This window comes from Dasypus novemcinctus, chromosome 12 (assembly GCF_030445035.2).
Source record: "Dasypus novemcinctus isolate mDasNov1 chromosome 12, mDasNov1.1.hap2, whole genome shotgun sequence".
NCBI classification, from domain to species: Eukaryota; Metazoa; Chordata; class Mammalia; order Cingulata; family Dasypodidae; genus Dasypus; species Dasypus novemcinctus.
The window spans coordinates 36,669,232-36,695,156 of NC_080684.1; the positions used below are offsets into that span (position 1 = coordinate 36,669,232).

At 60.2% G+C, this 25,925-nt stretch overlaps 2 protein-coding genes and 1 long non-coding RNA gene across 6 annotated transcripts; 1 reads left to right on the forward strand and 2 right to left on the reverse strand.

The window, feature by feature from the left end:
• Positions 1 to 270: 270 nt before the first annotated feature.
• AQP5 (aquaporin 5) lies at positions 271 to 3,664 on the reverse strand. Its single transcript, XM_058308260.2, has 4 exons — positions 3,206 to 3,664; positions 1,997 to 2,161; positions 1,493 to 1,576; positions 271 to 945 (listed from the first exon to the last, which is right to left on the reverse strand). Exons 1-4 carry the CDS (start codon positions 3,566 to 3,568, stop codon positions 763 to 765), a joined length of 795 nt encoding a protein of 264 aa, XP_058164243.1. The 5' UTR covers positions 3,569 to 3,664; the 3' UTR covers positions 271 to 762.
• Positions 3,665 to 4,122: 458 nt separating this feature from the next.
• LOC139440120 (uncharacterized) lies at positions 4,123 to 8,747 on the forward strand. Of its 4 annotated transcripts, none has more exons than XR_011650176.1 (4): positions 4,123 to 4,191; positions 5,614 to 5,997; positions 6,227 to 6,444; positions 7,903 to 8,747. It is a non-coding gene; the product is annotated as an uncharacterized lncRNA (long non-coding RNA). The 4 variants fall into 4 exon arrangements; XR_011650175.1 differs by lacking the exon at positions 4,123 to 4,191 and adding an exon at positions 4,603 to 4,708; XR_011650178.1 differs by lacking the exon at positions 4,123 to 4,191 and adding an exon at positions 4,603 to 4,708 and having other exon boundaries at positions 8,098 to 8,747.
• Positions 8,748 to 9,370: 623 nt separating this feature from the next.
• Positions 9,371 to 16,358, reverse strand: AQP2 (aquaporin 2). Its single transcript, XM_004477892.4, has 4 exons — positions 15,913 to 16,358; positions 12,817 to 12,981; positions 12,404 to 12,484; positions 9,371 to 11,681 (listed from the first exon to the last, which is right to left on the reverse strand). Exons 1-4 carry the CDS (start codon positions 16,270 to 16,272, stop codon positions 11,472 to 11,474), a joined length of 816 nt encoding a protein of 271 aa, XP_004477949.1. The 5' UTR covers positions 16,273 to 16,358; the 3' UTR covers positions 9,371 to 11,471.
• Positions 16,359 to 25,925: the final 9,567 nt, after the last annotated feature.

A 25,925-nucleotide genomic window follows, 5' to 3' on the forward strand; every position in this document is an offset into this window, starting at 1 on the left:
GTGAGCGGGCGCGGGGTGCCAGCCGGGACCCCCCCTTCCCTGCTCCCACCGCACCCTCCTTCTCGGCCTCTGGCTCTACGGCTCTCTTTGGTCAGCCCCTCCCTCCTGGCTCTCTGCCTCTCCAGGTCTCCTCTGGCCTCTGCTGATCTTTCCACAGAGGACTTGTCCTGGCTTCCCCTCGTGCCCTGTGGAGACCGTGGCAGGGAGGTGGAGGACAAAGAGGCGAGGCGGAGGGCCGGGGTGTCCCGAGGCGAGCGACGGAGGCAGGACGCGGATAGCACTGGTTTATTGGGAAGCCCCGCGCCCCAGACGCCAACAGCCCTGCCCCACTCGTGCTCCACCAGAAATAAATAAGGTGCCGTTCCATGCACCTGACTGTTTCCCTCCTCGGGAGCCCTGGGGGAGGCGGGGAACCCTCTGGCTCTGGAGGAGGGGCTGGGGAGGGCGCAGTGCAGCCTGCAGGTCACCCCCTCCCAGCTGGCCCTGGCGCTTGGCCCCGCAGCCACAACCTCTGAGTCCGACCTCGCAGCTGCACAGTCTGCCCCCCCCCCCGAGAGCTCTTCCCCACCAGCCCCCAGCCCCGTGACCCCGCCCCAGGAGCCCCGTCACGGACCCCTGCTCCCCCCTCAGGCTGCGCGGCGTGGGGAGCCAGCACCTCCTCCCCGGCCAAGAGGCCTGGGCTGCGGGGAAGGAAGCTTTGCTGTCGTTGTTTCTGTCTTTGCCCCCTGCGGTTCAGGGGCTGGGGGGCCCTCTCGCCGCCGCTCAGTGGACGGCCATCTCCATCGTCTTCCGCTCCTCCCGCTGCTCTTCCCAGTCCTCCTCGGGCTCGTAGGTGCCCTTGATGACGGCCACACGCTCGCTCATGCTCAGGGAGTTGGGGAAGAGCAGGTAGAAGTAGAGGATGGCAGCCAGGGCCGCCCCCACGATGGGCCCCACCCAGAACACCTGGGGAGACAGGGCGGCCGTCAGGGGGGCTGTGGCCCCGGCCCCGGAGACCGGGCCCCCCGCCCCCCAGAGGACAGAGCACAGGCCCTCGCAGGAGACGGACGTAGAGCTTTCCAGACCTCCTCCCTCGGGAGCAGAGACATGGATGCCCTCCTCCCTGGGGACGGGGACGGACCACAGACGGAGGGACAGCCACACCTTCAAAGGAGGCAGGTCCCCAAAGGGACAGGCCCCCCTCCATGCCGCGCCCCCCAAAGAGAGACAAATAACCTTTCAGAGGGGGCAGACATCGGGTCCTCAGGGAGACAGACCTTATGCGGGGGGAAAGGAGGTGACAGACAGATTGTCCAAAGGGACAGACACACAGCAAGACTCCCCCAACCCCCTCAACAGGGATGGATAAACAAAAATCAGAGAGGAAAGACACACAGACGCCCGCCCCGGCACTCGGGCCCCACAAGCTCTGGGCCCACGGAATCCAGAAGGGCCCGACAGCCCTCGGCTGCCACGGGTCAGGCTGCCTGGGCGCCCCGGGACCCCGACTCACCCAGTGCGCGGGGCTGAACCGCTTCATGACCACCGCGGGGCCGAAAGAGCGGGCCGGGTTCATGGAGCAGCCCGTGAAGTAGATCTGGGTAGAAAGCGGGAAGCAGTGAGGGGGACAAGCTCCCCGTCCCCTCACCCAGGACCCGGGACGCTCCAAAGGCCACAGGGGCTCGGCCAGGTCTCGAACTCAAGGCTCCTAACTGCTCAGCTGGCAGCCACCTCTCCCTTCTCGGATCCCAGCTGTCCGGCTCCCCACGGGCACCTCCTCTCTCTCTACCCTGAATTTGGACTTGCTGCCCTGCCCTCACCCCACCTCCCACACGCTCGTCCGCCCAGAGAGAAGTTTTGGGGGGATTAAGCTTAGGCCCAATCGGGCCGGGGTCCAGCAGCCCCCAAATCCAGGCCAAATCCAGGGGCAGGAGGGGCTGCTCCAGGGTCCCCCATTGCTGGAGTGTGCGGCTCCTCCCAACCCCCCGGCCGCACCCCTCCCGGCAGCACCACTCACGCCCACGAGATGGCCCAGTGTGACGGACAGGCCGATGGACAGGGCCGGGGAGCCCACGGGGCAGGTGCGGCGGGGGTCGGTGGAGGAGAAAATGCAGAGCGCCAGCTGGAAGGTCAGGATCAGCTCCACCACCACGGCCTGGCCCGGCGTCGTGTTGTTGTTGAGCTGCGAGGGGAGGGCAGGTTAGGACCCCAGGGCCAACCTGCTGCTTCCTGTTCCATGGGGGGGGGGGGGGGGCGGCTGGCAGGGCCTCTGGGCCTTTGAGGAGCTCCGGAGCCCGAGCACCTGGCAAGGGCAGGTCCTGAGCCCTACAACGTCAGCAGAGCCGAGCCCTGCCAGGAAACCAGAAAGACCACGCACTTCACAGTTTGCACGAGCTCGAAGCTCGGGGCTGTGGCCAAAGGGCAGGGCGAGAAGGGAGCTTGTCCTGGACACAGCCCTGTCACTGGTTCTGCTCAGGTGCCCACCCCCATCAGCTGGCATTTCGGCCCCCTCCTGCGGACAGCTTCCCGGTTCGCCTGCTGCACCCCCGAGGCCGGCCTCCCGCCTGACTTGCAAACCCGTCCCTCCAGTCCCGCTGACTCACGGGCTTGACAATGGTCGAGAAAATCCTCCTCTATGTTTGATTAATGAACCTAGCGCATGGGACACGGGGGCTGAATCTAGGGCTGTGGGGGGAGGGAGGCATCCGGGAGGCAGGAGCAGGCACAGGATGTGGGGGAGCGAATGCCCAACAGACACGGATCTGGGATCTGCACTGGCACCACACTGGGGTGTTCACACGTGTTTCTAACGGTGATCCCCTCAATTCCTACCGAGGCAGGTACAACCATTCCCGTGTCATGGTTGAAAAAAAAAATGAGGTGCAGAGAGGCAAATGCCACCCAAACCAGGACTACGACCCTTCTGTCACGGATGGTTCCATTAAACCACTCCTCTGAGGGGCAGATAGGAGAGTTGAGGGGCCAAGAGGCAGGTAGAACTCAGAGGTGAAACGGGAGGGGGGGGGCAGTGGACGGCAGGAGAGGGGCCAGGCTGGGACCACCTGAAGGGAAGGGGCCAAGGAGGTGCGAATGGACCAGAGAGGCAAGCAGGGCACACAGCAGCCTGGAGGGTCACCTGGCCGTCTTAGGAGGCTCTGGCCCGCTCTGGCCCACCCACCCTGGAGTCCTGGCCAGAGTGCCCGCCCCCAGCCCCGTGGGCACTCACGGCGTTGACAGCCAGGTTGCCCCGGGCATTGAGCGGCGCCAGCCCGTAGAGGATGCCCGCCCCGGCGATGGCGCCCACCAGCTGCGCCGCCACGTAGAAGGCAGCGCGGAGCAGCGAGATCTGGTTGCCCACCAGGAGCGCGAGCGTGATGGCGGGGTTGATGTGGCCGCCGCTCACGGGCCCCAGGGCCTGCGCCAGCGTGCCGATGGCCAGGCCGAAGGCCAGCGCGATCTGCAGGATGGAGGGCAGGGCCGACGGCCACTTGAGGGCCGAGCCGAGGCCGAAGAAGACGAAGACGAGGGTGGCCAGGAACTCGGCGAACACGGCCTTGAGGAAGGCCACGGAGCACACCTCCTTCTTCATGGTGGCGGCGGGGGGCGGCCGCCCGTCGGGCTGGCGGCGGGAGCGCGGCTCAGGCTCCCGGCGCGGCGCGCTCTCCCGCGCCCACTCCCTGCCCGGCGACCTGGCGCGGGCCGCGCGGGGGTGCGCTATATAGAGGGCGGGCGCGTCCGCGCGGCGTGCGTCGGGGGGCGGGGGGCGGCGCGCGGGCTGGACACCTGGCGGCCGCCCGCCCCCGCCCCCGCCCCGCGCGCCCCGGGCGCCCCGGGCCCCGCGCTCGCCCCCGCCCCGCGCGCCCCGCGCCCCGCGCTCGCCCCCGCCCCGCGCGCCCCGGGCCCCGCGCTCACCCCGCCCCGCGCGGCCCGGGCCCCGCGCTCGCCCCCGCCCCGCGCGCCCCGCGCCCCGCGCTCGCCCCCGCCCCGCGCGCCCCGGGCCCCGCGCTCACCCCGCCCGGCGCGCCCCGGGCCCCGCGCTCGCCCTCCCGTCGGGGCAGCCGCCGGCGCTCCCGGGCCGCGCCGCGCAGGCGGCGGTGTAGACGGGCCCCGCGCGCGGCGCGCTCGCAGGCGGCGCCTCGGTCCCCGGCCCCGGGCGGGCGCGGAGGCGTGGCTCAGCTGGCTCTCGCGGCCCACCGCCGGGCCTCCGCCTCTGTGCGTGGTCTCCCCGTTTCTCCCCTCCGATCCCTCGGTCCGGCTCCTCCTTTTCCTCCCGTGACCCGGGCATCCCGACCCGGCCTCACCCCCCGGCTGGGCCGGAGTGGCGCGACGCCCCGAGCTCGGCGCCTCTCAGTTCCCCGCGCGCTGTCGGCGGGGGCGGGCGGCCGGGCCGGGGCGTTGCGGGGCGGCCCGGCGGTCCAGGGCTTCCCGCGGGTGGGGACCCGGGCGCGGGGCTGGAGTCGGGGACATTTCGGGGAGCGCGGGCGCCGTGCCCACCGGCCGCGCCTGGCAAGCCTCGACGCCGGGGGTGGTGGTGGGGGTGCAGCCCCGGGAGGCCGTGGCAGAGCCCGGGAGCGCCTGGGGAGGCGGTCCCTCCGCACCGCCTGCCTCTCCCCGGTTGCAGTTTCAGCCCTGCGGGGGTGCAGCCCCCCTGGGGATGCCGGCGAGTCCCCGCAGGAGGGGCGGCGGGGGAGTTCGCCTCTTATCAAGGAAGGGAGCCGGCACGACCGGGGTCGGTTCTGTTTAGGGTCATGATAAAGGCTCTGGGACCCTGGGCGCTGGAGCGGGGTGCGGGGTGCGGGGGTCGCGGAGGGGCCTCGCTGCCGGGAGCCCCCAGCCACGTCCCCCAGTTCCTCCTCCTCCTCCTCCCTCTCTCTCCCTGTCTCTTGTGCTAAACTCTCATTTGCTCTTGGTGTCTTTCCTTCTCTCTATCCCTCTGCCCTTCCTCTCTCCCTCAGTCTCTTGTTCTTTCTGTCTCTCAGTTTGTCTGTCTCGCTTTCTTGGCCATTTTCTCTTTCTTAAGCCACCCTCTCCCTCTGCCTCTCTCAGCCTGTCTCTTGCTCAGGCTCGGTCTCTCCGTCCCTGTTTACATCTCAGTCGGCGTCTGGCTCTTGGTCTCTCTTTCCTTTTTGTCTCTCTCCTCCTCAGCGTCTCTGCTTTGCCCCTTCCTTCCGTTTTCCGTCTGTCTGCTCTAGTCTCTTTTCCCCGCTTTGTGTGTCTCAGTCGCTCTATTCACCTCTCGGTTTCTATCTCCCCTTTCCTTCACCTTTTCTCAGCCGTTTACTTGCTGTGCTTTTCTTTGTTTCTGTCTGACTCTACCTCGTTTTCCGTGGCTTGGTTTTATACGTGTTCTTTTCAGTCCCCCCAAAGTCAAGTCTCCCCCCCACACACACCTGGACTGGGTGAGCCTCGTTTCCAGTTTCCACCCCCTTCTTCCTGGCCTTGCCCCTTCCCTCTGCGCTCCCAGTCCCTCTCCACCGTTCCTCCATGCCCTTCCCGTTCCAGGCTTGGCCTCTGGGGAATGAGTCTGGGGCGCTCTCTAGGGCTTGGAGGAGGGGCAGAGACCCACCCCCCCACCCCCCCAAACCCCCCGCACCCTCCCCCACCCCCACCCCAGCCGCCTGGATTCCTTGACAGGAGCTGCACGGAAGACAACCCTCCTCCCGGCAAACCAAACCCTGCGCTTGGCGAGCACGTGCCTGGCACAGAGTAAGGCTCAGCAGTTTCCTCCTGCGGTGATTACAGTTTTAAAAGCCCCCTGGGGGTTCTGTGTGGCGAGGCCGGAGGAGGGAGCCCAGCTGGAAGGTACCACACAGGGGGAGAGCAGGTGCCTCCTGTGCCAGCCTGTCGAGCAGGAGCTGAGGGGAGGAGCCAGGAGCAACGCCAAGGGCCCGGAGGAGCCGTGGCAGCTAAGAGGCCAAAGAAAACAGCGGCCAAAGAAACCCGGCTATTGTTCCCGCTGAGCTCCGCATTTCCTGCTGGAGCAGCGCCTCCCCCACTTCTCTTCTCTTAAGGCAGGAGGTCTGTCTGTCCTTTAGTCTATGGGTCCCGCGGCCCTGCCCTGGCACAACATGGCAGCTGCAAGCAGGATTTATTTTCTCCTGGGCCTGCGGCTCAGAGATTTAGGGGTTGGAGGGGTGGGGGCTGGCCCCTTCTGGAACAAGGACCCTTATGGCACAGAGCCCCCGCCACTGGTGGCCTAGCCCCCAGTCTGTGCCTTTCCACCTTCTTTCTCATCCTCTCCCCGCAGGCACGGTCTCCGGTCTCCGTGAATCCACAGGCCTAAAGGCCATTGTCTTGGAGTGGGAAGGAGGAGCAGTGCTCGTGGGAGGCTGAGCCACCACCTGCGGATCTGAGCGTGGTCCTTTCCAGCCAACAGTGTCTTTGCCTTCCATTGTGTGATTTCCATGCAATACCTGTAAGGAAACCCAGACTCAGAGAGGTCACTGCTTTGCCCGAGGTCACAGGGTGAGTGGCAGCCCTGAGATGGGAACTGCAGGACAGGGGACCTGGAGCAGAGGCAGGTGACCTCTGTCAGTGGACTCAGAGGGGACAGCTGGGTGCTTTTCCTAGGCTGTGCCTGAGGCCCCTTCCAACTCATCAGGGTCATTTTGGCCCTGGGTTGACACAAGAATTTCCTGGAGCTATTATGTCCGGAAATTGTCTTTGCCTTGAGCACTCAGGCCCTGCCCTGCCTCTGGGCTGGGGAATGGGGGAATTAGAGGCTCACAGGAGAGCCCCTTCCCTTCCGCTCCAGATATAGAGACCTCAGGATTCCCAGGAGAAGTTGAGGGGGGTGGGACCTCTGGGCCGGGGAGGGAGGGGGTAGAGGTGGTAGGATAATCAGGAACAGGTAATGCCCTGGGGCTCCCACAGTGTTGGGGAGGAGTCATTTGTTCATTCCACAAAGACTTCTTGAGCACCTGCTCTGTACCAGACACTGTTGTAGACACTAGAGATCCAGCCGCGAGCTCAGCAGACAAAAGTCTGCCCCTATGGAGCTTATATTCTAATGAAAAGAGAATAAACAATGAGCGTGTGTCAGCTAAATAGTATGAAAGAATCTGTATGCGCAATGGGAAAAAAATAGTCTAGGCATGCTGTGGAAGGATGGGGGCCTCTGTGCAGTATTACACGAGGTGTCGGGATAGGTCTTATCGACAAGGTGACAACTTGAGCAAAGACTTGAAGGAGGAGAGGGAAAGAACTTTGCATGTACCTGGAGGAACATTCCAGGCCGAGAGAATAGCTGGGGCGGCTGGAGCAGAGGGAGCGAGGCGGGTAGTAAGGGGATGAGGCCAGAGAGACAGCCGAGAGGAAGTGAAGTGTGGGAGTGTCACCCCACTCGAAGGACCGCGGGCTTGGCTTTGAGGGAAACAGGAAGCAGAGGACTGATGTGGACTGACAAGGAGGCTTTTGTCACGCCCGCCCTGCTGCAGGGGTCCAGACGCGCGGGCTGGAGGCAGTGAAGGTGGGGAGAGCACGCAGACTCTGGATCCCCTTGAAGGGAGAACTGACAGGATTTCCGGGTGGATCTCAGGGGGAGTGTGAGGGAAGGAGAGGCAAGGAGGACCCCACCTTCTGGGCACGAGCGGCTGGAGGATGGAGTTGCCGTAACTGAGATGGGCAGGACTGTTGTGGGGAGGATCCGGGGGTCGGCTTTGGACATGTTGAGTTAGGTGTTGTCCAAGGCCCTGGAGAAGGGTCAGGAGGTCCCTGCCTGACCTTTCCAGCGCGGCGCTGCGCCGGCCAGGCCGGTGGGCGTGGCGGGGAGCCCAAAGGGGGCAGTTCTGTGTTCTCGCTGGAGCCACACGGCCTGCCACGTCTTGGTGTCCCCTCTGCAGTGCCACCTGGTTACAAGCCCACGGCGCCCATGTTGAGCAGGGTTGGGTCTTTCCTCAAGGCAGTGGGAATTTGCCTCCACAGGCCTCCTGGTGGAGCTTCTAACTCAGTGCTGAAATGTCCTCTGCACCATTCCCAGTAGTAGCTGTGGGCCGAGGAACTCGTAACGCGCCAGCGAGCCCAGTCTCTCTCCTAGTGCCGTGGACTGTACTGACTGTTTCTAAGCTCTGGAAGAAACAGCGCCCATTGGCAAATGAGCAATTATTGATTGCTTACTAGACGCAGAACACAGAAGAGATGAGAGATGGTAGCTGGGAGAAGAACATCAAAGACCTGGAGAAAGCCCTGCCTCCGGAGGGCTTATGGTCTGACCGGGAGCCCTGCTGCATATACAAACTCGTCTCTCAAAGACACAAAACGGCACCAAAGCAACATGTGCAGGTGCACAGTCTTTTGGCACCAAGTGGGAACCGATGCTGCTGGGACCTAGTGGTCAGCCACCTCTCCGCTCCTTTTCTGTCCCCAGCTTGGGGACCTGGAAGTCTGACCACATGACTCCACGCTGCCCTGCCTCTGCCTGGCTTGGGGTGTGTCTGTCTGGCCTCCACCCTCCTCCAGACGGCAAGCTCTTCAAGGTCAGACACCCATCCCACGTTCTTTGTCATTTCCTCTCTACCCTGTCACTTCCCTCCCCAGGGCTCTATGCCCACCACAAGACAGTGGGCGCCGTCACATGCCCCGGTTTCTGCCGGGGCCTCCGAGGAGTTGTCTAGGACTTGCCTCAGTGCAGACCTGGTCTCTCCTGACTTCTAGATCTAAAGATCTTGGGATTTAAAATAAGAAGGCCCAACTACGAGTGTCGGCTCCACGACATACCAGCTGTGTGACTTTAGACCAGTTTCTTAGCCTCAGTTTCTTTATCTATAAAATGGGAAGAATAATATTTCCTCTGCCTATCTCATGGAGGTGGGAAATAATCACGGGAGATGATACGGGCATGCTTTGTAAATGGGAAAACATAAGCCCCCAGCACGGCGGCTGGTATACATGAGAGGCTCAGGAGGTGTCAGGGCTCCTCCAGCTCCGTAGCTTTCAATTCTGCTTTGGCCACTGACCTCAGTGTCTGAATCTGGGCGGTAGGGACTGGGGGTGGTGGTGGATGAAATCTAGGAAGCAGAGCATAGAGAGAACATCTTGACATCTGCAGAGAAGTCTGCTGGAGTGGGGCAGAGAGGGACGCGGTGCCTGAGACACATCCGGGCTGGGCTCACAGCTCAGTGCCGTGCCACCCTTCAATTTCCAGAGATTGACACGGGGCTACCCGGAGGATAGCCCTGGAGGTCCCTTTGGCCTCTGGTTGGCCCCTCCCCCCGCGGCAGGGCCAGGTGGCTGTCACTAACTGTTCAGGGCTGGGGAGTCATCGCCACAGTGCCCATGCCCAGGGCAGCTTTTCTCTGACCCCAAATGGAGGATCAAGGGAGACTGGCGAGGACGTGGAGGAGAAGGGGTGGGTATCAGTGGGATTGGGCAGGGAGTGCCGTTCCAGAGACACTTTTTTTTAAAGATTTACTTTATTTATCCCTCCCTCCCATCCTCGTTGTTTGCGCTCACTGTCAGCTCATATTCTCTTTAGGAGGCACCGGAAACTGAACCTGGGACCACCCACATGGGAAAGAGGTGCTCAATCTCTCGAGCCCCTTCCATCCCCTGCTTTCTTGTGTCTCTCGTTGTGTTTCCTCTTTAAATCTCCTTGTTGCATCAGCTCGCCATGCCAGCCCATTGCGCCAGTCCACTGTCTTGCTCATCTTCTCCAGGAGGCACTGGGAACAGAACCCGGGACCTCCCATGTGGCAGGCGAGAGCACAATCGCTTGAGCCACATCCGCTTCCCAGAGATAATCTTTACGTGCATTCCAACTCCAAAGGGAGTCCAGGGAGGCAGGGGCTGGAGACGCAGTGCCTGGTGCACAGCAGGTGCTCAGGCAGCCTTTGCTCCATTGCTTGTGCAAAAGCCTCAAAAACAGAGAGCGTGGAGAAGGGTGTTCAAGGTGTGATCTTAGGTTAGTTGCGAAGCAGGCTGGAGAGGGGAGGCTGGACCATCTGGGTGGTGGTGGGAGGACGGTCAGCATGAGCTCAGCGTGAGGACAGGTCGAGAGGCTGGACAAGGATGGGCTCAGCCCCAAACCTGGCCTCTCCTGTCCGGTCCTGGGGCTCCCAGGGCTCCCCTTGACTTTGACCATTGACCCAGGTAAAGGAGGTCGAAGGTCAGGCCACTTCTGCCTTCTCCCCGCCAGAAGCAGAAATAATGAAAATGATCCTAATGATACATTAGAGTGGTATCAGGATTTACAGTTCACACAGCATCGTTCATGCATCATCTCACTTAATCCCAGTTAATTAATCTCATTTGAGGACTACCGCACTGGCCTGGAAATTTACCAGCCTGGGTTCTAGACTCAGACCTGCCTCTACAAGTCCTTGCCCTTCTCTGGTGTCTGGGCTGGTCCTGAGCATGCCAGGCATCTCTTTCAACACTATCCAGTGTCCAGTGGCGGGAGCTGGGGAGCTCTGGGGCTTCGAGGAGGAAGGGAGGGAACACAGATTTTTGGCAAGGAGGAGCCGCAGCCTGGGGGAGAGGTGGGTGATGGAGAGGTGTTGCCTGCTGCCCGTGGCTGCGTGCCTGGGTGCCTTGCCCAGCCGGCCAGAGGTGTGTGCCGGGCGAGAGCGCTCACTTGGGAAACTGGCGAGTGTCTCCTTTCAAGAAGTGTCTAGTTGCAAATCTCTCCAAGACAAAGGCTAGGGGCCCACAAAGGGCTTTTGTTTTCTCGGAGGCAGTGGGAGGTTAATCCCTGGGTCTGGGCCCCCTCCCTGGAGATGGGGGTCCCGTGCGTGCACACACGCAGACAGGAACTCAGAGGCCCGGAGTGGTGTCTCCCCAGGGCACAAAGGGTGTCCTGGCTCTCCAGCCCTCCAGAGCCGACTTCCGGGGGAGCCCTTCTCTGGCTGGCATCTCTGCTTCGGCCCCGAGGGCCTGCCAAGTCTTGGGACCCGGGGCTTGCAGCTGGAGGGAAGGGAGTTTTCCGGGAGGGGCAGGGCAGGGCTTGGAAATGGGCCTTCCCTTCCGCCCTCTCAAGGTGCCCTCCAGACCGTGCCCTTCCCCTTCTCCTGCTGGGCACTTCCGGAGAGCCCCTGGGGCTCCCTAGCAGCAAGGACTCTGTCCACTGCAGAGGAAGGGGATTTATTGCCGGCCAGGGAGGAAGAGGCTAAAGGGTCAACGGGGGAGGGAGAGGTCACCGGCGTGCACCCTTGTGCCACCACTGGTGCACCTGCTCACACGCAGGGACATGTGCGACCCTGCACTGGGTACTGAAAGACCACCTGGACGAACAAGCCAAGCAGGCTGCGCCGTTCAAGGCCGGGGTCCAGGCCTTCCTTCTCTCCCAGCTCCTTTCAGGGGCGGAAGGGGCCACCGCTTGCTGTCCGGAGCCTCAGCGCAGGGCATCTGCCAGGCCGGCGGCCACCCCCGCCGCGCCCTGTGCCGTCCTCTCCGCTCCCGCCGGCTCGTCCGGAAGCAGCTGCTCTGCCCCGGGGACCCACGTCTGTCCTGGGGGCGAGGAGGGGCGGCGGGGGCGGGCCCGGGGAGCGGGCGGGCGCTCAGGCCTTGGCGCCGCGCGGCGGGCTCTGCGGCGAGTGCAGCTCCACCGACTGGCGCCGCCGCACCTCGCGCTCCTCCCAGTCGGCGTCGGGCTCCAGCCCCTTCAGCGCCGCCAGGCGCTCCGGCAGGCTCTTGGCGGGCGGGAACAGGACGTAGTTGTAGAGGAGGGAGCCCAGGATGGCGCCGACCAGGGGTCCGATCCAGAAGACCTGGGGGGCGAGCGGGGAGGGCGGCTCGGCATCGCGCCCCGGGAGGGGGGGGGGCGTCCTCCCGGACCCAGCAGCGGCTGCCCCTGCGGGGCGGGGGGCAGCACCTGCCTGCGGCTGAACCCTCCTGGGGCTCCGCGCCTCTCTCCATTTACACACACACCTTCGTGTCGGAAAGGGGTCTCAGGCGATGAATAGGACCGCAGCGAGTTAGGTTGCTGGTTACCCGCGCAAAAGCCCGGGTGTAAATCCCCATTCCACGGCACATGCGTTTAGTGGTTCCTGACCCTCTCTGTGGCTCAGTTCCCTTTCGTTGTAATAATACCTACCTCCTAGGGTTGTTACAAAGGTTAAATGGGTTAATATTTGCCAAGCACCTAGAAGAGGGGCCAGCAAATAGTAAGCAAATGATAGGTGCTAACTCCTAACGATACATGCCACTTATTGAATTCTAAGTGCCAGGCCCTGTGTGATCTGCTTTTCACTGACTCCTTTTAAGAAAGCGATGATGTGAGAATGGTCATTGTCCCCAGTCTGCAGATGTGGAAACTGAGTCTTCAGCCTCAGGCCTGAAGGGTACAGCCCAAGCCTCCTGGATTGTGGAGTGTTGGGGGCACAGCTGCTGAGCCCCTCCCCGCTCACCCCGGGCCCCTCTATTCCCACCCGTGTTCCCCCTCTGAGAGGGATTTCTGGGGAGGGGAAGGCAGGGGGGGGTCAGCCATTACCCAGTGGTCATCAAACTTGCCGGTGATGACGGCGGGGGCCAGCGAGCGAGCCGGGTTCATGGAGCAGCCAGTGTAGTGGATCTACGACGGGAAGCGGAGAGGGGAGGGGAGGCCGGAGAAGGGGTGAGGACGGAGCAGGGAGTCCTCGACCCCCCGACTTTGACCTCAGCCACCTGAGTACTGGAGATGAGACAAACCGGAGGGAATCCCTGCGCTGGGCAGTTTAGTTCCTGTGATACGTGGGGCTCTGCAGGCACTCGGTGTCAGCCTCCCTGGGGAGTGTCCGTGGGTCTGCCTCTCTGGCATCTGTCCCTCTGGGGAGGGTCTTTGTGCCCGTCTCTTTTGGGTCTGTCTCTAGAGTGGTCTGTGTGTCCGATCCTCCAAGGAGGCTGGACCCAGAGGCCACGACCTACCCCGAGGAGGTGGCCCAGGGCCACGGAGAAGCCGATGGAGAGCGCAGGGGCGCCCAGGCTGTCCGCGCGGCGCTCATCCGTGGAGGCGAAGATGCAGAGCACCAGCTGCAGGGTCAGGAAGAGCTCCACGGTCACGGCCTGGCCGGCGGTCGTGTTGTGGCTGAGCTGGGGACGGAGGGGAGGCGCTGAGCATGGCCCCTCCCTGGCTCCTCTGTCTCCCCACCCGCCTGCCCTCGAGGCCCGGGGCGGCCCCCAGGAGGGGAGCCCCCTTAGCCCCAGCCGCTGGAGCCTCGGGCCTGGGCTCTGGCAGGGGGATGGACTGCAGGGCCACCCACAGTGCCCCAGCCAGCGGCAGGGAAACCGAACCGCACGCTCGGTAGGCCTGGGGCCCGGGGAGGTGCGCCTGCAGCGCGGGAGGGAAGGGCATGGAGACCCCGATTCTCTGTTTCCTGAGAACCGGAGGGGAAGAGGGCTCAGCTGCAGCAGGGAACTTTGGGTCGCCCACGGGAAGTTCTTTCTCTCTGGTCATGAGGCGCTGCTGAACCAGAGGGCTGTGGTCTCACTGCGGTCACTGCCTGGTGCCAGGCAGCCGAGACCTTGGTTCTGGGGGATGGTCGCCGTGCGCCCCCTGTCCCCCCCAGTCCACAGTAGGACTCTTTACCCGAAGCCAGTCCCCATTCGGTTTTGGGGCCTCGGTTTTGCCCTGTCGTTTCCTCCTGCCCCATCTCAGGAGGCTGGGGCGGGCAGGGGGCAAGGGAGCCTGGTGTGGCGATGCCACTGCACCCATGGGAGCCCCCACAGTCCCCACGGACCTTGCCCTGGGTGAGGAGAGAACTTGGGGGCCCAGCAAAGCAGTGATTTCATCCCCGGGCCGCGCCCAGGCCTCGCGGTCTCCCTGGCTGTTGTCATCTGTGGCCTACGCCCTGCCCCGGGGGGCTGGGCCCTGTGTGCGGAGCCGCAGCCACTCTCAGCGCTCCTGCTCCTGCTCCCGTCCCTGAGCCCACGCTCCTGGGTCCCAGGTGGGAGACGGCACCCGGTGTCTCTCCAGTGTCTAACCCAATCCCTCCTGTTGCCTGTTACCAGGGTGTCCAGTGGGAAGCGGTGAAAAGAGCTTTGGAGACAGACACTTTGGTGACTCCCGACTTACCTGAGTCTCAATTTCTCCTTCTGTAAAATGGGGTTAATAAAAGGGATTCTGGAGGGCCGTGTGAGGACTGGAAGTGCCCAGGCCCGCGGGGAAATGCCTGCCCTGAAGGAGACGGCGCGGATGTGGGTTTGGTGCCAGAGACTCTGGGTCTATTCCAGGTGCTGCCGCTTAGTGGTCCTGTGATTTGGGGCAATTTAACGGCTGAACCTCAATTCACACTTGGTGGGAGGATGAGAGGGTTGCGCCGAGGGCGAAGCGGCACCTGGCGTGGCACGGAGCGGATGCCCGTCAATGGTAACTCCTCAGAGGACAGGGGGTCGTCCCCGGCTCTCCCGAGCCTCAAGGCAGGTGAGCCCCACAGTGGCCCAGGTCCAGCCAAGCAGGGTTCACGCCGGTTCCTCGGGATGTAAATGCTGAGCAGCAGCTTTAGTAAGCCTTCCCAGCCCCGTCCCTCCAGAGGGCCCCAGTCTCCTACAACATGAGTGTGTAACCAACCGGCTGGGTGGTCCCCACGGCCCCTGAGTGCTCCCAATGCACCGCGATTAAAGAAGGAGATTCCCCAGCTTTGCACTCAGAGCCTTTTTTGACCAGGCTCTCCAGAAGTTCCTCTGTCAGTCTAACTGGGCCTCTCCTTGCTGCAGACTGAACTAATTTCATTCTGGATGAACCTGGGCACGCTCCTCATGCCGTCTGCTCCCATGCCAACCTTTCCCCAGCCCCAGGCCCCGTGTTCGGCTGCTCGCGTGAGGAAGGGCCGCTCTTCCTCCTGGGGTTTGAACTGAAGGAGGGGATGGCCGCAGGGACGGCGAAGGACCTGCTGAATGCGTTTCAGAGATGTCAGAGCTCTGTCCAGCGGCCTAAGAAACGTCGGGGAGCAAGCCAAGAAATGGGGGAGACGGAGGCACAAAAGGGCACCTCCTTTCCTAGCTTGGCATGGGGAGGGCAGAGAGAGAGCTGAGGTGAGCGGAGCACAGATGTCCCTCCCCACCCATGCCCCGTAGAGTCGGGAGGGGTGGGGGAGGCGAGCGTGAGGGGCGGAGGGGGTGCGGCCTCACCCGAAGGGCCCAGGGTGCCCAATTAGCCCTGCATCATGTCATCGGCAAGTACTCCCGGGCTCCGGGGGCCTTCTCCAGCGCCTGGAGAGACGGCACCCCTGCAGCTTTCCCCCGGCTTCTAGCCCTTCCTCTGGTCCTGACAAACGGGAGCTTTGGCCCCATCACCCTCCTCTCTGAGCCTCAGTTTCCTCGTTTGCAAAACGAGGCTTAGCGGATGGCTAGAGGGAGGAACCCCTGGTCCGGCTGAAAGGTCGCGGGCCTTGCGGTCAGGCAGGGTCGGGGCTGGCCCTGGCTCGCTCCCTCCCTCGGCCTGGCTCACAGCCTTAGGGCTTGGCGGTGGCTCCTCCGGCCCACGGTCGGGGGGTGTCAGCGCCCGGCTTGTGGGAGCCCTGCCGCGCGGCCCAGCACACAGGAGGTGCTGCAGGAAGGGGCGCCCCGCTGCCTCTTAGCAGACCCTCTTGGGGGTTGGGGTATGTGGGAACCTCTTATATTTTTTAAAGTGACGTTTTTTTTGTGATCTATGTATCCCCCCAAAAAATACAATAAAAAATATATAAATGATCATAAAAAAAAAAAGACCCTCTTAGAGCTCGGAGGTCCCACCCACTCTGAGAGCCTCTGGGACCCCGCCCCTGCCGAGCCGCAGCCCAATGCTCCCCTTCCCGTGGGCGAGTCCAACAGGACGCGCACCTGCAGGAGACGCAGGGCGGGAGCCACCTGCGCCCCCCGTTGGTCTCCTGCCTCTGCTGGGACGTCCCTGCTGCTTCTCCCGCGGCGGGCGGCCCGTGCGCCTGGCTGCAGCCCTTCGCACTCGCTCACACACAGGACCCCTCCCTGCCGCCTCGCCCCGTCCTCCTTCTTTTCCAGGGACCCCCGGGGCGCCCGGCCACTCACTGCGTTGACAGCCAGGTCCCCGCGCACGTCGGGCGGGGTGATCTCGTGGAGGATGGCGGCGCCCGCCACGGCGCCCAGCAGCTGAGCGGCCACGTAGAAGGCGGCTCGGAGGAAGGAGACGTGGCAGCCCACCAGGCAGGCCACCGTCACCGCGGGGTTGATGTGGGCCCCGCTGACGTGGCCCAGCGCCTGCACCAGCGTGCCGATGGCCAGGCCGAAGGCCAGCGCGATCTGCAGCACCGAGGGCAGGGCCTGCGGCCAGCTGAGGGCCGAGCCCAGGCCGAAGAAGACGAAGATGAGGGTGGCCAGGAACTCGGCCAGCACGGCCCTGGAGAAGGCCACCGACCGCAGCTCCCACATGCTGCCCGGCCTCCCGCGGCCAGGCCCGGCGGTCTCGGGCGGCAGGCGCGGGGCTTGTTCTCCTGCGCTCGGCCAGGGTCTCTGGGCCGCCCGGGGCCGTGGGAATATATGGGGCCCTTCCAGCCTGGTCACATGGGGAAGAGGTGGGGTGGAGGCCCTGGGCCCCTGCGGCGGCTGCCCCCCGCCCCAGCGCCCACCCCGGCCCACCGCATGCCTATCACCCCATCTTGGCCTTCACAGTTGGCTGACGTTCCCCATGAACGAGCTCCAGATAAGCAGTGACGTCGCCTGGCCTTCCGTGTTTGTTCCCGCAGCTCCCCCCGGGGCCCCAGACCTGCCCATACCCCCGCTCTCCCCCACCACTGCCGTGAACGCCAGCCTCTCCAGCGGCTGGTGTCCGGCCTGTTCTCTTGAACTCAAACCGTTGGCCAAGGCAGGGCCAATACCTCACCCCCAAGAGGTCACGAGAGAAGATGCCCAAGTGGCCCCTTCTGGTGCCTGGAAAGTTCTTCCTGCTGTCTGACCTCCAACTTCTCCTTCTCGCTGGAGATGGAAAACAACTGGTTGGCTCGTGACGAGCCGTGTAAGGCATGAAGGTTTTATGTCTTTTCTGTGCTTGCTTTCTTGCAGCCAATCTCCCATAAGTCACTGAACTTTTTTTCACCTCCTCCCTGATACCTCAGCCAAATAGCAGATCCCATAGCCCAGAGGCAGGGGGATGGCTTCGGTGGCATTGGGACCCCGGGCCCGGGTGTGGGGTCACACATGAGGAAGCTGAAGTCTTCCATGCCAGCCTCACCTTTTTCCTTATGTGTCAAGTGGGTATAAGAACAAAACCCACCCATGGCATTGGGCTTGGGATTAAATGAAATCACATACATAAAATGCTCAGAGCTGTGCTTGGTCCATAAAATGCTCCCAATAAATATCAGCTGTTATTAATAGTATTATTTATATTCTGAGGAGGTGAATACGTCTCCCAAACATCGGTGTCAGGGTCTAAGAAGCTGTGACAGCTCTAGGCAGCCCCTGTTCCCTGGCCCCCAGCTTGGAGCTACCCAGGCCACAGCTCAGGACATATCTGCGGGTCAGTGAGCTGTACAGGCTCCGGAAAACTGCGATGCCCGATAAGTGGCTCCCTGGCCTCAGTGCCCACCCAGCCTGGCCTCTGGGCAATGCCGCCTCGTGCATCCTGCTGCTGTGGCTGCCGGAACTGTGCAGGTCCAGGAGTCCCCGGCCCCTCTGCCCAGCTCTTCACTGATCTCCAGTCCTGCTCCTGGAGAAGCACCTCCTGTTTCCCACCCCCCCATGGGGGCCCAAAGGCAGGGAAGGGCACAGAGCGGGGTCGGGAGGCCTGGGTGCCGGACCCTGCCCCACCTCCCTTGACCAGCAGGTCCCAGGGCAAGTACTAGTCCCAGGAATGGGAGAGATTGGAACCTGTAGAGTGCAGACTCTCTTGTCGTGTTGATGGGGGAAACTGAGGCCCAGGGAGGGCGAGTGATGTAGTCAAGGTGGTCCAGCAAGTTAGTGGCTGAGCTGGAATTGGGACCCGGTCTGGAGAACTTTCCGCAACATTCTACACTGACAGGTCACACTCCAAACCTCAGTCTCCTTGCCTGGACGATGGGAGTAATGATGCCTCCCCCTACAGTTGTTGTGAAAAGATGGAGTAATAGAATGAATGGGAACATATTTTGCAATTGAGACTGCATCATCCAAATATACACACATATATATAAGGACTTGTGACTCCTGCTCTTAGGATAGAAAAAGAAGAAAATGACTCCAACAGAAGGGAAACTCCCAAAGAGCAGGAATTCTTGTGTGTTTTGTTCTCTGGTGTTCCCAGGGCCCAGCAGAGTGCCTCAAATATACCAAGCGCTCCAACAGCCCTTGAGAGACACCCTCAACCCCCGCCCACCCACCCCCTGCTCCTGGGTTCAGCCCGAGCCTCAGGAGTCTCTAGAAAACCTTCCCCGCAAGCCTCCACTGGGCCAAAGTTGAGACAGTGGTTTCCAAATCCACCGTCCGCCGTGGAGCTGCTGGGTGCAGCAGGGCACTCGCCCTTTCTGGGCAGAGCATCGGCGATCTCTAGAGAGCAGCCTGCCCACCCTTGATTCTGGGCAGGGCCTCTCTGCACACGGCGACGTGAAAGCATTTTACCTCCTGATAAACCCAGAAGAGGCACCCCGGCTTCTCCTTGTTGCTCTTTAAGTCCCAACCCAGAGGTGTGTGTGTTTGGAAGGTGGTGTTTTCTGTACGTGTGCTCATTGTGTGTGTGTTTGGTGTGTGTGTATGTTATGTGTGTGTTAGGTGTGTATGTGTTTGTGTGTGTGGGTTTGGGGCGTGTGTGTCCATGTTTGGGGTAAGAGTGTTTGGTCATTCGGTCACACAATGAATGCATTCAGAGCCTGAGAATCAGCGCATCTGGCCTGTGGCCCTCGCGGCTGGGGGGTCACACAGCCAGGAGGAGGGGCGGGCACCGGCCGCGGCTGCGCTCCTGCCATGTCCGTGCTTTGCTCTGCACTCTCCCGTCAAAGCTGGCCGCCAGCGCCCGGGGTGCCTGGTGGGCGGCACAGCTGCGACAAAGGCCACGCCGTGTCATCTCAGTAGTCCAGCAGCACAGGTTGAGCTCCTTGTGGGGCTCTTCCTTTCTTAGGTCCCATAAAACATTTGGCTGTTATTTTGCAAGAAAGTGTGGAATTGCAGTCATTCTTCAGTGACTACTACTTGCTTCACTGGTGTGGAATTCTGGCCTCACTCTGTTTCCACACCTCTCTGTATCTGCAATAACTCTGTTGAAATGCTAAACCACGGTATGACCTTTTTTTAAAAAATTTATTTCTCTCCCCTTCCCCTACCCACCCCGCCGTTTGTCTGCTCTCTGTGTCCATTTGCTGTGTGTTCTGTGTCTGCTTGTATTCTTGTCAGTGACACTGGGAATCTGTGTCTCTTTTTGTTGCGTCATCTTGCTGCGTCAGCTCTCCGTGTGTGCGGTGCCATTCCTGGGCAGGCTTCACTTTTTTCGTGTGGGTGGCTCTCCGTGCGGGGCACACTCCTTACACGTGGGGCTCCCCTACACGGGGGGACACCCCTGTGTGGCACGGCACTCCTTGCGCACATCAGCACTGTGCGTGGGCCAGCTCACCACATGGGTCAGGAGGCCCAGGGTTTGAACCCTGGACCTCCCATGTGGTAGGCAGATACTTCATCAGATGAGTCAAATCTGCTTCCCATGGTATAACCTTTTTGAAGACATTTTAAACAGCAATTAAATGAACAGGTGTAGGAACGGGAGCAGGTGAACACACTTGACCAAGTTTTGGTTTGTAGAGATAGTGACAGCCACTCCCAGCTGCTGTGAGACACCGTCGATGTGAGGGATTTTAGACAGTGGCTGAAAAGCACATTTTAAACCTGATGAGCTGTAGCAGTAATAATCTTAAATAAACATTAAGTGCCTTCTCGGTCATGTGCCGTTCTAGACATTCTTACACATATTCATTCTCTTAATCCTCAGAACAAGTCTATGAGCTAAATGGTGTCATCCTTTTAAAAAAAAAAAGATGAGGAAAGTGAGGCAAAGGGAGGTTAAGTAATTTTCCTAAGGTCACACAGAGAGTAAGAGGGGAAGTAGGTTTAGAACCCCAGCAGTCTGGCTTCAGGGGGTCTTTTTTTTTTCTTCACTTATAATTTTGAAATAATTTCAGCTTAAAGGACGGTTGCAAAAATAATACAAAACTACACAGAGAGCTCCAACGTACACCCCACCCAGGTATCCAGATCACAAACTTTTAAATTTTGCAACATTTGCCTTACCATTCTGTCATCGATCTTCTACACATTCGAGAGTCAGTTGTATACATCATGCTCCTTAAACACTTAACACTTCCATCTACGCTTCCTAAGAGCAAGAACGTTCCCTTCAGGAACCACCTCACGTGCAGTGATCAAGTTCAAGAAATTAAACATTGACATGAAGCTTTCCATCTATATCCCAATCTTCTGTATGTCCCTGTAATGTAGGGGGCCTTTTTCGATTGTGAAAGTGAATCCCCACCTCATCTCCTGAAACAAGATGGGGAAGAAGACAGAGAGCTAAAGAGGTCTGAATGATAAAGAACGGCTTCCGGTGTCCTTTGCTAGTGGGTCCCTGAAAAGGGGGAGGTGGGAGGAGCGTGTGGGCAGCCGGTGGGCCTGTGGCCCGTCAGGCTGTGCCGTGGTGGAGTACAGTGCCAGCATTTCGGGAACAGTGCCGACGGCTGACATGAAGTGTGTTTGTATCTCCTGCTCTAAGCCGAGTGGCAAATGCCCTCTATTCCCCCACAAGGTCGGGAAAATTGGGCCGCACACCACAGCCTGGCGCTTTGGGGAATGAGCAAGAAGGAACAGGGCAGATCCACAGCCTGGACAAAGCGGGACACTGAGGACAGCAGTTGCAGGCAACTGGCGGGAGGCGGTCCCCAGGAGGTCAGAGTAGTTTAGGGTATTAGATCCTCATGGTTCTGGGGCAGATCTCGAGCCATCTGATTTCTCTATAGAGTTGTCATTTAAAAAATACAGGACAGGGAAGCAGATGTGGCTCAAGCGGTTGGGTGCCCGCCTACCACACGGGAGGACCTGGGTTCAGTTCCCTGTGCCTCCTAAAGAAGACAGATGGTAAGCTGACGCAATAGGCTGGTGCAGTGAGCTGACACAACAAGTGATGCAATGAGATGATGCAATGAGGGGACACAATGAGGAAACACAATGAGAGACACAACAAGCAGGAAGCTGAGGTGGCTCAAGCAATTGGGCACCTCCCTCCCACATGGTAGGTTGCAGGTTCGGTTCCCATTGCATCCTAAAAAAAAGACAAGCAGACAAAGAGAGCACACGATGAACAGACACAGAGAGCAGACAGTGAGTGCAGACGAGGCAGGGGGGAGAATAAATTAAAAAAATAAATCTTAAAAAAAATGGGACACCCAGTTAGTTACATTTGAACTTCAGATAAACAACGAATACTTTTTTAATAAAAGGTTGCCCCCAATAATAATAAAAAAAGTATTCGTTGTTTATCTGAAGTTCAAGTGTAACCGGACGTCCTGTATTTTTACTTGCTGAATCTGACAACGTATTCTACATGAAAGAAAAGGGTGATCCAGAGAACAGAAGGGACAAACTAAATCCTCACGAGGGCTTTTGGAAGGCGTCTTACGTGCCCCATTTTACAGATGAGGAAATCGAAGCACAGAGAGGCTGTAAGAGGATCACAAGGATGGTAACTGGCAGAGATAAGCTATAAAGTTTTGTCTGGTCCAGAAACTCAAGCTTTCTCCAAATTCTCCCTCACAGGCCGGGTCCTGATAGCCGAGGCCCCGGGACAGGCCGGGAGGTTGCTGGCCCAGCCTCCCGGCCACGGAGGAAGGCGCTGGGATCTCGCCTCACCTCCCAAGGTCCCCACTGCCCACGGGAACGGCCAGAGCCCGGACGTGCTGTGCCCGCTCCCAGCCCCGTCCTCTCTGTGCCCTGATGGAACCCGTTCCCTCTGGCTGGGACCCGCGCCCCCATCGTTCTCTCCTGGTTAACTCTCCATCAAACTCTGGGCCGGGGGCTTTCACAACTTCTTGGCCTGCAGTAAGAAGTGCATTTACTCTCGTAACCCATAAACACTCTCTCTCTATGTAGACAGATAAATTGATAATTAGAGATGATGGTTAAAACCAACATTTCACAAAACAATGTATTCTACGTGTGATGTTTTAAATTCGACTCTATTTTACTGAAAGTGATTCAGGTCACACCATTAAGTTTCTTTCACGACCCACTAGTGACACTCACAGTTTGCAAAACACTGCTGTAGAGTTTGGCTTAAGGATCACCCTCTCCTCGGGGGAGTTTTCCCGTAGCCCCAATAATAACCCATGACCATACCCCAAAGGGTTTGTCTTGCCTTTTTGTATCTCTCGAGACTTGTAATGATCTGTTCAACGTCTGGCTTCTCTGCACTGTGAACTCCCAGAAGGCAGGGACCTTACCTGGGTTTCTCACCATTGCAGCCCATTGCAGCCCCAGGGGCACATTACAGGCGCTCAGTAAATGTTGCCAAACGAATGAATGAGCAAAGCCCCCGCCCCTGTGCCCCCAGCCCATGGGTGCCAGCCTGCCCCTCTATGACGCAGTGCTGTGCCGCTCCGCAGGGGCTCTGCGCCTCCCTGATCCGGGAGGGACAGTGATTCTCCCAGCAGGCCTGGAAAGAGGAGTGTGCGCATATGAGCCTTGGTGGGTGGGGAGGGGTCAGGAGCGAATTCGCCCACATTCGACAAGGCTTAGGTGTGAGAAGCAGCGGGGGGTGGGGAGACCCTTCTAATGACCCTGCCTGTGTCATGGTGAGCACCCAGTTTCTCGGAGGGGTCCAAACAAAGGCTGGACAAACACCGGGGAGCTGGGGTAGGAGTTTGTGCCCCAGGCGGAGAGTGGGACAAATGGAGGAGCAGAGTCCCTTGTGGCTCTGGATGTGGAGAGGCCCAAGCTGCAGGCTAATAAAGGCTGGGCACTGGAGGGCAGCCGGGAGCCTCTGTGGGTCCTAGCAGGAGGGGAGAGCTACCTTCCACCACTCCTCTCCTTCTGTGCTCCCAGCGCCTGCGAGTCCCCGGCTCCCTCCCCCACCCCACCCCGAGGGGCTGGCCACATGGGTGGCCCCCTGCTCCCCGGGCTTCTACCCACCCTGGAGGGCTCCTCCCCTCAGGGCTGGAGGGCAGAGAGGCCAGGTACTGGCTGGCTGGCCCTGCCTGCAGGGAGACAGAGGAGGATGGGTGCCAGGGCGGGGCCTCAAGGTGCCATTATCAGAGAGGGGGCGGAGAGGAGCGGGGAGGGCTGCGGCAACCCCCCCATGACTTGCCGGCGGTGAAGGCCACCCAGCCCTGCTTGCTGCCACCCAGACGGCTCCCTGTTCCTGCCCCCACATCCCCGGGCGGCCCACGGGGCCGCGTTCAGGCTCTCCGGGCGTCCCGCTCCTCCGCGCCCCCGCCCGCCGGGCGCCCCCAGCCCTGCCCTCCCTGGGCGCGCGGCGCGGAGCCCGGCCGAGGCGCGTCCTCTCGACTACTCCCCGCAACTATGTGGCACGGTGAGTACAAACTCCATTTTACGGATTAGGGCACCGTGGGCGCGAAACAGTGAGTGGCGCCGCCCCCGCGCCCCGCCCCAGCCCTGCGCGCCGCGCGCTCCCGGGTGGTTCTTTTACGCGCTCTCCATCGCCACGGCTCCCTGCGTGCGCTCTGAGGACAGGAACCGAGTCCAATTCGCCTTCCTGACCCCAACACTTAGCACATGACCGTGACCCCAACACTTAGCACATGACCGGTATGGAGACGGTGCTCAAAAATGTTTGTGGAGTGAATGAACTAAGGTCAAACAGCAAGCAGCCAAGCCCGAATTCAAACCCAGACCTTCCTGCATTCCAGTCCAGCCCCACACCCTTCGCCCTCCTCCAGGAGGCCTGCCCTGCTGACTCGGTCAGGGCATCCTCCACCTCCCCCCCAGTCCTGGCCGTTTGCACGTGCTCCCGTCCCCCCTCCCCTGCACTGCCCGAGGGCAGGTCTCAGCCTGGCTCGGACCCTCCACCCCTGCCCCCCAGAACCCAGGAGGAGCACCTCAAATGCGGGGCGGGGCGCGAAGGCGGTGGGCCCAGGGCGGTGGGCCCAGGGAGGCGGCCTTCCGGCCCCTGGCCTCCGAACCCCGCTGGGCACCCCTGCTCACCCAGCGGTGACTCTGCCGTGACTCTGCCGTGCCCCAGGCCTGCCAGCGTCTCAGGAGGGCGAGCCCAGCCCTGGTATCCCCCGGGGCGGGACGAGGTGGGGCCCCTAATCCTCTGCTCATTTTGCTGCAATTCAATATCAGCCTGCGATTTGCACACTCCCCAGCCAGCCTTCCCTCCTCTGCCCGGGAGGGGAGGGAAACTGTGTAGTCCTCGGGCTGAGGCCCCCCCCCCCCCCCCCCGGGCCTGCTCAGGGCTCTTGGCCTGGGGATGGAGGGACCACAGTCCCAGCGGGGCAAGCCCCAGCTGACCGGCAGCCTGGGGGTGAATTCTGGTCCTACCGCCTGCCGAGCACAAAGCCACTCAGGTTCTCCAGGGTCAGGGGAGATGCAGCGATGTAGGAGTACGGCAGGGGAGGGTCCCGGCTCAGGGGTTGAGCGCCAGCTTCTCCACCTACAAGGTCCCAGGCTCATCTTGGCTCTTTCTCTCTGGTTCTAGCTGATGGACGTCTGTTTCCTTGGCATCATGGAGCACGTGAACCAGTTCATTACATCTGTGTATTCAACAAATATTTATTGAGCACCAACTGTGTGCCAGGCATTATTCTAGGCTTTTAAGATATGTCAGGGAACAAAACTGTAATTCCCTGCCCCGGTGGGGCTTACAGTTTATGGGAAGCTTGTCAGATGGCCCCTCTCAGCCTATTCTCCTCCATTTTAAAAAACCTGGTGAGAAAGGGAAAAAGAAAGTGTTAATGTTGGGGAAAAGATCTGTTTAATCTCAGACTTCTCCTTCGCCCCATCTTGCGACCACTGCCTGAATTTAAGTAATGTCAAACAAAATCAAAAGCATGGGCCATTCCTCAAAAACTTAAACTTACAATTACCATATGGGACATGGATGTGGCTCAAGTGATTGAGCTCCTGCCTACCACATGGGAGGTCCTAGGTTCGGCTCCTGGGGCCTCCTGGAGAAGTGAGCTGGCGCAACGGGCAGGCACGGTGAGCTGATGCAACAAGATGATGTAACAAAGAGGAAAGACAATGAGAGACGCAACAAAGCAGGGAGCGGAGGTGGCTGGAGCGATTGAGTCCCTCTCTCACGTGGGAAGTCCCAGGTTCGGGAATAAGCAAACAGTGAGTGCAAACAACGAGGGGGGTGGGGAATAAAGAAATAAAATAAATCTTTGAAAAAAAAAAAAAGAATTACCATACGACCCAGCAATTCCCCTCCTAGGTATATATCTAAAATAGGGGTTCTTAATCAGGGGGTCCATGAGCTTGAATTGAAAATAATCAGCTTATGATCTTCATTTTCTCTGACCTCTAACTGAAAGCTAGCATTTCCTTCACTTATGAATATACGCAATAAATAAATCACTGTAGTAGTCATTTCAGCTGACTGGCAAAGGGGTCTGTGGAATAAAAAAAGGTTGAGAACCCCTGACCCGAAAGAACTGAAGACAGGTATTCCAACAAAAACTTATATGCAAATGTTCATAGCAGCATCAGTGACAATAGCCAACAGGTGGAAGCAATCCACATGCATATCTACTGATGAAAGGCTAAATGCAGTGTGGTCTATTCATAGAATGGAATATTATTCGCCCATAAAAAGGAAGGAAGTACTGATTGATACTGAACAGGGAAAAACCGCAGAAACATCCTGCTAACTGAAAGAAGCGACACAAAAGGCCAGGTAGTGTATGAGTCTATTTATCCGAACTATCCAGGATAGGCCAATCTATGGACACAGAAAGCAGATAAGTGGTTGCTGGGGGCTGGCGAGAGGGGAGGGTGGGCAGTGACTGCTAATGGATATAGGGCTGCCTTTTGGGATGATGAAAATGTTCTGGAGCTAGAGAGTGGTGATGGTTGCACAATCATTGTGAATTTGCTAAATGCCACTGAGTTGT